Here is a 10112-nt window from a genome sequence, read left to right as displayed (position 1 = left end):
ATTTTTTCCAGTGGCAATATTCCAGAGCTTTTTAAGATAGAATCACTCAGTGGCAGATTGTGTTTTGCAGAGATGGCCACAATAATAATATCTTCCATCCCACATGCTCTCTTTTCAAAGTGACCTTGAACATCTTGCCATTGAGTGGTGGGTCCCTTGAACTTGGGTAGATCTTCTGCACTTGCACCTGAAAATGAGTGCGGCAGATATTAGGATGCCTCAGCTCCTTTCCCTCCATAATTTCCCTTCTGTTTAGCTTTTCCTGGCTCCTCCCTCTCTCAGTATCAGGCAGAGACCGTCATCCTGAACTGAGCTGATTTTCTTGAAGTTGTGCAAGAACTTCCTGTTGGCTGAGGAACTTAATCTCTCTTTATCTGGTCACTGTGCTAGACAGTGAGGAGAGAATCTCAAACCCAGCTCCAGCTCCTGTGGGAGGTATGATGGTCAGTGCTGAGGGTGAAGATGTCAATTAAAAAGATGTTACCAGCAAAATGGCACCCATCCCAACCGTGAGATATCAGCCATCCCTTGATTGTCTAGAACTGTAAATTACCTTTGAGGACCATGAACTTTCAAGTCCTTCAAGCTGGAAGGAGAAACCCTCGACCCCCATGTCTCTTCTTCATCAGGTTCTAGACCTTTTCTTATAATTCCTTGGTTGTGGGAAACATCAGGGTCTCAAATGACAGGGTCTGGGGTTGGGACTGAAAGTGGGTGATTGTCTAATGTCTTTTAGAGACCAGGACCCAGGCTGGAAGTAATCCTTTGATGCTGGTTGGTTAATTGTTGTGTTAGTCTGCTAGGGCTGTCATAACAAGATACCACAGAATGGGTGGCTTAAACGACAGAAAATTATTTTCTCTGTCTTGGAGACTGGAAATCCAAGACCAGGATGTTATCAGGTTTGGTTTCTCCCAAGGCCTCTCTCCTTGGCTTGCAGAGGGCTTCCTTCTCTCTGTGTCCTTCCATGGCTTTTTCTCTCTGTGTGTGCATTCCTGGTGTCTCTCCCTCTTCTTATAAGGACACCAGACATATCGGATTAGGGCCATCTCAGTGACCTCATTTAACCTTAATTATCTCTTTAAAGACCCTATCTCCAAACACAGTCATATCCTGAGATATTGGGGGTTAGGATTTCAACATGTGACTTTAAAGGGGACAAATTCAATCCATAACAATACTTCACAAACAGTGGTGGAGGAGTGAGTGCCCTGGACAATCAATCTATGGATCCTGGAGAACCTCCAGTGTCCTTGAGGGGATGTCCTGCTGGGCCCATGTTTCCCAGAGCAGAGCCAGGACATGCAACCAGGGGAGAGGGAAGGGCGAAGGTGTGGAAGCTTGTTGCCAGCGTTTCCTGTCCTCCCGGTGTGACGGCTGCCCAGGCTGCTCCTGAGAGGTGGTACAGGAGTCTCACAGGAGGTACGAGGTCCACGGTGGTTCCCAGGTACCAGCTACATCCCAGAGCATCATGTGGCTAGGCAGTGGGTTTCCTCATGACCCAGGCATCGCTCATGGCACACCCTACACAAGGGGGTTCTCTGTCTCTGGAGCCACTTCACCAGCACAGACATCCTCCTTCTTTTTCCCTGGCAAGGAGAGCAGAACGAAGGTTACCCCTCCAATGTTTGTACCTAAGGCCTCTGAATCCTGACTGCCCTAGTCCAAGATCATCTCAGGCAAGGAATAGCTCTCCTGGTTTTCTAAGACCCTGGAAAAGGAGATGGATGCTTCAAGGACAGGAAGTTCTTCCTAATGTCTAGACTTTCTCTGCAATTATGGCATGCATTTAGCTGTAGAAGGTATAGAAACTTAGAGCTGGGATGGACCCAGTTAAATAACTAGGCAGAAGCCATGTGGCAGAGCCAAGGGCCAGCCTCCAGATGCCCTGGCTAGAGCCTTTCCACTATCCCAGGTAGTTGGATTCTCTCTACCCTCTCAGTGTCCAAAGCTGCTCTTTTCTGAGCCTTGAAAACTTTAGGCGAAGTGAAAGAAGTCAGTCCCAGAGGATCACACAGTACATGACTCCATTTACAGGATAGACTGTCCAGAAGAGACAGTCTAGAGACAGAAAGGAGGTTAGTGGTTGCCTGGGGCTGGAAGGGAAAGGGGGACTGGGCTTGGGAATTTCTTTTTGGGGTAATGAGAATGTTCTCAATTTGAATGTGGTGATGGATGAACAGCTCTGTGACTGTAATAAAAGCCATTGAGTTTTACACTTGAAATGCATGAATTACATGGTATGTGAATTATAGTCCAATAAAGCTGTTAAAACAAAAAGCTGCTCGCTTCCTGGCTTCCACCTTCTTACCACAAATCCTGGGGGCTGTCTGAGGCAGAGGGCCAGGTCAGACCCTCTCAGGAGCAGACAGGCCCCTAGGTGGAGTGTGACCTCTGCTGCTCTCTCTTCCCTCCCTTGCCTGTGGAAAGAATATACAGGAGCCAGCCAGCCAGCCCAGCTGCATGCTCAGTGGCTGGGCCAAGACTCTTGCCTTTTAGGACACACATCCACTGAAGTCTTATGCCTCCTTCTCCTTGCTGACCCATTTTCTCCATCCTGGGACCAGCCAGACAGTCTTGGATGGACATGTCCACAAAGCCCAGGTCAGCTGGGGTAGTTCTTTCAGGAGCTGGATGGAGAGCTCAGAACCCAGCTTGACCTCTGAGTGTCCCCTTCCCTCTTCTCCTGGGGGAAGGAGGCCCTATCAGTCCCTGGCCAGAGAGGTGCTTCTCTCAGGGAGCCTTTCCTAGGATGGTTGGAAAGGAGTTGGGATTCATCTAGATTTTCACTCAACATACCTTTATTGATACCAGCTATGTTCCAGGAGCCCTTGCTAGGTGTCAGGGCGTGGTGACTCAGTCTTTGTCTTTCAAGACCTGAGAACTCCGTGGGAGAGTGAGGGCAGTAAGTGCGGTGACTGAGATGAGCACTGGAGAGTCAAGGCAGGACACAAACCCAGCCTGGGTGTGGGAGAGAAGGTCGGGAAGGCTTCCTGGAGGGGGCACACCTTGAAGATGGTGGAGGTGACAGCCAAATGAAGAAGGCGAGTTGGGTGGGAAGTTATGGAAAATGTGTTCCAGACAGAAAGAGTAGAATGTGCAAATGTCTGCAGAGGCACACAAGAGAGTAGCTCATTTGAAAACTGCTAAAGGAACTTCAAGTAGTTCAGATGGAGAGGGCCAAGAGATGACATGGGAGAGGTAAGCCTAAATAGGAGGAGGTCCAAACTTGGCCCTCCTTCCCAGAAGACCTACCTCCTCCACCCACCCCCAGCCCTTGCAAGACTCCTACCTGAGCAGGGGCCCCAGTGCCAGGCAGAGAGACCAGCCAAGATCAGGAGCAGCAAGACAGGCACCACCACCAGTAGCACGTCTTTGTAGGAGGCCATCCCTGGAGCTGGACATGGAGGGGGCAGGGTCACAGGCGGACTGGATGCTTCACGATCCCTCAACCGCTGATCCCCAGCCCTTGGCATACCTGCCTGGTGATGGCAGCTCTCCCAGGGGGTGACTGTGGCCAAGTCCCAGCTGACAGGGTTTGAGACAATGCAGGAATAGGCCACACCTTTGTCACCTGGTCCCAGTGACACACTCAGCACCTGTCCGTCCATGAAGAGGCCACCTGGCTTGATATCAAGGTCAACGGTTCTCTCCCGTCGCCAGCTATAGGTTATGTCGCTGATGTTGGGAGCCCAACAGGACAGGAACACTTGGCAGGTCTTGGGGGGCTGAGCATCCTCTGATACAGCAATGAACACTTGTACCACGGGCCTGGGCACTGCATCTGAGCAAGAACAGCAGAGCCAGTGTGGGTTATAGGGATGCTGAGCGGGGCCCGTAACTCCAGCTCTGGGATCCATGCAGGGCTCTGACTAGGCCACTCTGGCTCTAAATCCTCAACAGTCTCCCATTGCCCACAGGACAGAAGCTGAATTTCTAAGTCTCGTATTCAAAATCCTTCATTAAATGGTTGATGTCAACCTCTCCAGCTGTATCTCCTGCGGATCCTCCCCACCCATCTTAATTAATTTCTTGTTCTCCCAAACGTGTCATGGTCTTCTTTATATCTTTCATATGGCTCAGCTGTACACATATGCTTTTCTCGTCTCACCCTCCTAGAAAACTCCTACTCATCCTCCAAGGCCCAGTTTGGACACACTGCTTACTGCTCTGATTATGAAGCCTTCTCTGATATTCCAGGTATGGCTCTGAGCCCTCTGAGAACTCTCTGTATCCCTTGTCGTCAAATTTCCCTGATAACATGATACATCAGTCAGAGAGACAATAAACGTTTGTTAAGGTAGGCACAAAAACAAACACATTCCTGGACTTTGGGAGCTTTTGGAGTTTGGTGAGGAAGACATACTAACAAGTGATTATGAATCACTAAGAAAATTATTACAAGGATGCAAAATTCTGTGAAGGAGCAGAGCAGGGGGTAGGGGCTCTGCCTTTTAATCTCCATAACCCTTGCTCTCAAGGTGCTCAGCTACCTGGGCCATTGGACAAATAGGTGTCCTGGCATCCCAGGCCATGGCTGCCCTCTCCTACATCGGTTGATGAGTAGATCATGAGTCTCGTGGCAAAGGGGGCCAGCCGGAGAGCATTCTGGCAACAACGGAAGGGCTCAGTCTCTGAGAGCTTTCCAAAGTTAAGCTGAGTAAAACCTCATTAATGCCAGCTCAATCTGGTGGGATTTGTGATATGAAAAAAGAAAAGATTTGCTGGGTGCACTAATAGTATAAACAAAGATTACAGGGGAGGGAGATATTTACACGACTTAAGAGGACAAGCTGCTTCCAAACATGATCAGGCACAGTAGAAACACCCATTGACATTTCTAGTAACTGATCTGCTAATTCAAATCATTCTTATCTATTGTCAAAGCAGAGCTCCTAAGAACGGCTGCTTGGCAGCTTTGTGCAATTAGTTCTAATCACGCTATGTATTTGGAAGCAATAAAACAGCAATTTCCTTAAAATCTGTAATTCAGATGCTGAGAACAAGGCATTTTAGAGCTTAGTGGTGTGGGTACTGCATGTATTATCACATTCAACGTCCTCATTTCACATATGTGACAGCTGAGACTCAGAACGGGGGAGAGCCTCCCTAGCTGCCTGTATGGTTGTGAAGGCTGTTCACTGTGCAAGGGCGCTGAGCTCAGGGGGTAACAGGTGAGAGCGGGGTGCTGAATTCCAGCCAGCACTCTGCTTGCCAAGCCGTGCAACATGGATCAGGGTCGTGTGCATCCAAAAGGATACACACTTAATTGTACACTGGCAGCCCGTGTGGTTCACCTAAGTGATGAGACAGTTATCTCCCTCTAGGTGTGGGAGAGTCTCTCTCTTTCCAGTTTGCTACTGCCTTTCTCTCCCTCAGTGTTTCGCTCTGCCCAGCTATCACCACTACTCTCCATTCTTTTTTTTTTTTTTTTTTTTTTTTGCGGTACGCGGGCCTCTCACTGTTTTGGCCTCTCCCGTTGCGGAGCACAGGCTCCGGACGCGCAGGCTCAGCGGCCATGGCTCACGGGCCTAGCCGCTCTGAGGCATGTGGGATCTTCCCGGACCGGGGCACGAACCCGTGTCCCCTGCATCGGCAGGCAGATTCTCAACCACTGTGCCACCAGGGAAGCCCTCTCCATTCTTAAATTTGGACCTTTTCCTCCCCCTTATTCTATCTCAATTTCTGAGGTTTTACTGAAATAGGGGTCACTGACATATCTTTTCCAAGCCACTAGATAGATGAATGGGAGTTCAAAGGCCATTTTATCTTTACCAGCAGATATACAGTGGCAGTGGTAGAAGTGTAGGTGGTGATGGTGGTGCAGGTGATAGTGGAGGTGGTGGAGGTGCGGGTGGTGATGGTGGTGCAGGTGGTGGTGGTGGTGGTGGAGGTGGAGGTGGTGATGGTGGTGCAGGTGATGGTGGGGGTGGCGGAGGTGGAGGTCGTGATGGTGGTAGAGGTGGTGGTGGGGGTGGTGGAGGTGAAGGTGGTGATGGTGGTGCAGGTGGTGGTGGGGGTGGTGGAGGTGGTGATGGTGGTGCAGGTGATAGTGGAGGTGGTGGAGGTGCGGGTTGTGACAGAGGTGGAGGTGAAGTTGCTGGAAAGAAAGACCCATCCAGCCTCCAGTGAATTCAGTCACCCCAGCTGAGGTACTGAGAGCAGCTTTATGAATGACTCTAATAAACCTATGTAGAACAGAGGATCTTCTCAGCTGAGCCCTGCCAAGTCAGACTTGTGAGAAACAAAAATATTTGTTGTTTTTAACCAGTAAGTTTGGGGATGGTTTATTTTGCAATAACAAATAACAGAGAACACCCATGAATGATGGAAATTTAAAATCTCTCAATACATCTAAAAGAGCTCTTTTAAAAAATATGACATAAAAATTCTATACTTTAGTTACAATGAATTTTTAAATTAAAAACATTGTGTCATAGTTTAATTGCAATATTTATTTTTCTTTTTGGTGGTGCATAAAATAATGGCAGATCTTATAACCTGTTATCTTAGAATTGATGATGTCTGGGGCAGCCTCTATCCCAGATGCTTTCTCAAATGCCACTGATTTTACCTTTACTGGGATTTTCATGGTAATATTACTATACTGGTTTTACAAGTGAGAAAGGTCAATGTCAGGGAGTAAGTACTGTATCCAAGGCCACTGAGATGAGAAAAGACCAAGCTAGAATTCAGACCAGGACTGTAGGGCGGAAAAGCCTTGCTGCCCCAGCCAGAAGCTCACCTGCGAGAACCCGAGGAGTTTTCTTACCTGTGGCTGTGGGGAAGCAGCTGTTCCCTGAATCAGCCATGAGGTCAGAAGCCAGAGGTTTCTAGACCCCAGCTCTCCCCAGTTTCCAGGACCCAGGATGCCTTTCCGGAGCTTTGTGGGAGGAGGTGGGGCAGAGAGCCTGAGTCAGGCGCACTCACCATACACCTTGAGCTGCAGGGTCTGGGTCCAGGCTCGACCTTCCTTGTCCACCAGTAGCACGGAGAAGTTGCCGCTGTCTCCAGACTCCAGTGGCCGCAGCTCCAAGCTGAGGTTGCTGTGCAGCTGGGCTCGGCCCAGGAAGCGGGAGTGGTACAGAGTCTCCAGAGACCCCCGGAAAAACGTGGCCAGGAGCTCCTCTGAAGGCCAGACGGATCTCCAGATGGCCTCTCGGATTTGGAAGCTGGGAGGACGCTTAGCCACCAGCAGCACCGAGCCCCCCACCTGGCCCTGAACTTGGGCACCGGTGACAATGAAGGGAAGTAGTGCTGAAAGGACAGAACCCCATCACTCTGCCTGCCCCAAACCTCCTCGTCTCTCTCCTGCATGCAGCTGAGCTGCTGCGGAGCATGTGACGGCCCTTCTCTCCACACTCCCTCCACCCAAGCTGAGAGTGCACTGCGCCAGGGACTGGGGATAAAACAGTGAGGAAGGGGATCCAGTCTCTGTGCTCGTGGAGCTCAGACTCTTAAGACAGCAATTTACCATGATGGCAAAAATGGGTGCCCTGGGAGAACACAGGCTGATAGGGTGACCTTGCCAGGCCTTGAGGTACTCAGAGAAGAAAAGGTTAAACTGAGACCGGAAAGAGGAATGGGAATCAGCCAGGCCAAGCAGAGGGCGGCCTGGAGTGGAGATGGGGAAGTGTTAGAGACTGAGTGGGAGGCACACACAAAGGCCCGGACGGGTGAGAGAGCTCGGTGCGGTGCACCGTGGGGAACTGAAAGTAGTTCTCTGCAGAGGGAGTAAGAAATAGCACTGCAGAGTCTGTGGGAGCCAGATCCTGCAGGGCCCTAAAAACAACTTTGGAGTTTGGGCTTTATCCTTAGAGTGATGGGGGGCCTTGGATAGTCTTTAAGTAAGAGAGTGATGTGATTAGATCCATGGTTAGAAAGAGAACTCCAGCAGAGGTGTGCAGGCTGCACAGGAGGTGGGGCAAGACTGAGGCTGCGTCTATTAATCCCGAGGAGAGTGGGATTGTACTTGTACTGGAAGTACAATGGAAACTTGTACTGAGGAAGGGAGCAGCTGAGACAGGCAGAGTTGGGGGAATGGAGAGATTACTGTGTGTAATCTGTGGGATCTGGTAACAGATTAGATCTGGGGAGTGAGGGAGCCAGGAGTCAAGGATGGCTCCCAGGTCCTTGGGACCCACTGGATGCCATTCTCTGTGATCCAGAACAGGAGGAGAAACAGAATGGGGGTGAGATGTCAAGAGGCTGTTTTGCTGGGAACATATTCAGTGTGACTTGTGTGGGTGACACTTCTGCTTGAAGTGCCCCTCTGACTCCTTTGCTGACTAATTTCTGCTTCTCCTTGAAGCATCACTGCCTTCCCTGGCCTCTGCCATCTGTCACTGCAGGTTACAAACTCTCTCTGTGTTCCCACAGTGGGCTGGCATCACCACTACAAATGCTCCTATCCCTCTATTGTGACCACTTGTTTATGAGTCCCATGAGACCATGAGTTCCTCTTTTCGTGTTTGTACTTCCTGTGCCCAACACAGTTTAGGAGCAGGTTGTAGGAGAAGCTCGGCAGGTATACTTAATGCATGACGAAATTGGCTGAGGACTTCCCTTGTATCCAGCACAGTGGTGGGCACGAGGGTTCAGAGCAGAATAAAAGCAGATGGAGAACACACCCAAGTGCTGGGAGTTTGGTTAGGGAGCCGTGTTCTGGATGATCACTCAGCCAGCCGCTGGTAACTCTAGTCTTCTGTCCTTCTCACTGCCCTGCCAAGCCCCAGTCATCTCAGTCCTAACTGGGGATGGCTTCAGGGTTAAGGCACAGTGGAGACGTCATATAAAGATAGCATAGTACTGGATGTCAATCAAGACTCCTGTTTTATCCTGCCCTGGCTCTGCCATGAACAAGCTGTGCAATTGTCAGCATACCTCTTCCCTCTAAAGGCTTCCATTATCCCACTCGTAAAGCAAGGGGGTACATTCAACCAGTGGTACTCATCTCTTTTACCATTCAGAAAAATTATTTTTGCTTCCCACGTCCACAGATTTGAAAGATTTGTGAACCAAACAGATTCCCTCTTTTTGGCAGGATTTCCTTCACACATTTAGAAATGTTGAAATCTGCAGACTTTTGGAGCCAGGAACTCAGGTGGGGACACTGGACAAAATCATCTTGAAGTCCCTATGAGTTCCTGACACAAACAAATATGTCTGAGTACTTGCCACACCCCATGGCTCCCATCCCCTGGCCTAGCAGTGCTGGCCCTTGTCATACTGACCACTTGTTAACCAAGGGAGGGAAGTCAGGCATCGGACAGGATGCGGGGGGTGTCGCCCAGTGTTGAAGAGACCTGATTTGTCTTTTCTGACATCACACCGCTATCGACCACTCCAAGTCCACAGGCAATATATTAACTTGCTTTTGTCTCTCATCCCTCCTCAATGTCCACTTCCACAGACCTGCAGGGAGGAGTCTCAGCTCTCCCACAGGCTGTTGGAAAGACATCTTCAGATTGTAAGAGCCCTGCCCTCCCCTGCTCTCCCCAGACCACATTTAGAATTTGCATGTGTTAACACTGCCAGAGCCTCACATTCTCACGACCATCTCTTTCAAAACCAATGGTACCACCAGCCTCCGTTTTAACCTCCCTGAGCTTGTGTCTCAGGGACATGGAGGCTCCTTTGTGCTGCCATCCTTCTATCCAGGGTCCTGCATCTCTTTGCCCCTGCCTAGCTTTTAAGGTTGCCCAAGAACTTGCTTCAGTCTTCCCTACTCCTCCACAGCTCCTGGGTTCTCACTTGGGTCGGAGAGAGGATCTTGCCCGCATGTCTGAGGAAGGGACTTCAGCTCTCTGAGGCCAGGCCACCCTCCTGCCCCACTTACCTTCCCAGAGAAGCAGACTCCACAGGGACCACACGGCCATACTTCGGAGAGGCAGGCAAAGTCGCTCGACAGCCAAATCCAGAACATCCCAGGTCAAGTGGATGCATGGAAGGAGCTGTGATCCTTCTGGAAAGTCCCATGTTTAGAAGGAGGAATGTTGACTCAGAACAGGACTCCCTGAAAGTGAAAATATCCAGAGGAAAGTGGAAGTTGGCCTCGGGTCTAGCTGGGCTCTTTCAGGAGCTGATTCTTGTAAGTCAGCCTCTTTCAAATG

The 10112-nt window shown here is 50.0% G+C and overlaps 1 protein-coding gene across 2 annotated transcripts; it reads right to left on the bottom strand.

The window, feature by feature from the left end:
- Window positions 1-830: 830 nt before the first annotated feature.
- On the bottom strand, window positions 831-10112 carry SLAMF8 (SLAM family member 8). 2 transcript variants are annotated; one of them, XR_010840845.1, is made up of 6 exons: window positions 9839-10111; window positions 6931-7257; window positions 3479-3784; window positions 3293-3397; window positions 2800-3107; window positions 835-1589 (listed from the first exon to the last, which is right to left on the bottom strand). XR_010840845.1 is itself a non-coding variant. In XM_067035078.1 (5 exons), the coding sequence occupies exons 1-5, from the start codon at window positions 9876-9878 to the stop codon at window positions 1525-1527; spliced, it is 843 nt and encodes a 280-aa protein (XP_066891179.1). In that variant the 5' UTR covers window positions 9879-10112; the 3' UTR covers window positions 831-1524. The 2 variants fall into 2 exon arrangements, 1 of the variants encoding a protein (XP_066891179.1); XM_067035078.1 differs by lacking the exon at window positions 2800-3107 and having other exon boundaries at window positions 831-1589; window positions 9839-10112.

This window comes from Kogia breviceps, chromosome 1 (genome assembly GCF_026419965.1).
Source record: "Kogia breviceps isolate mKogBre1 chromosome 1, mKogBre1 haplotype 1, whole genome shotgun sequence".
Taxonomy (NCBI): Eukaryota; Metazoa; Chordata; class Mammalia; order Artiodactyla; family Physeteridae; genus Kogia; species Kogia breviceps.
This window is presented reverse-complemented; position numbering and strand designations above follow the sequence as displayed.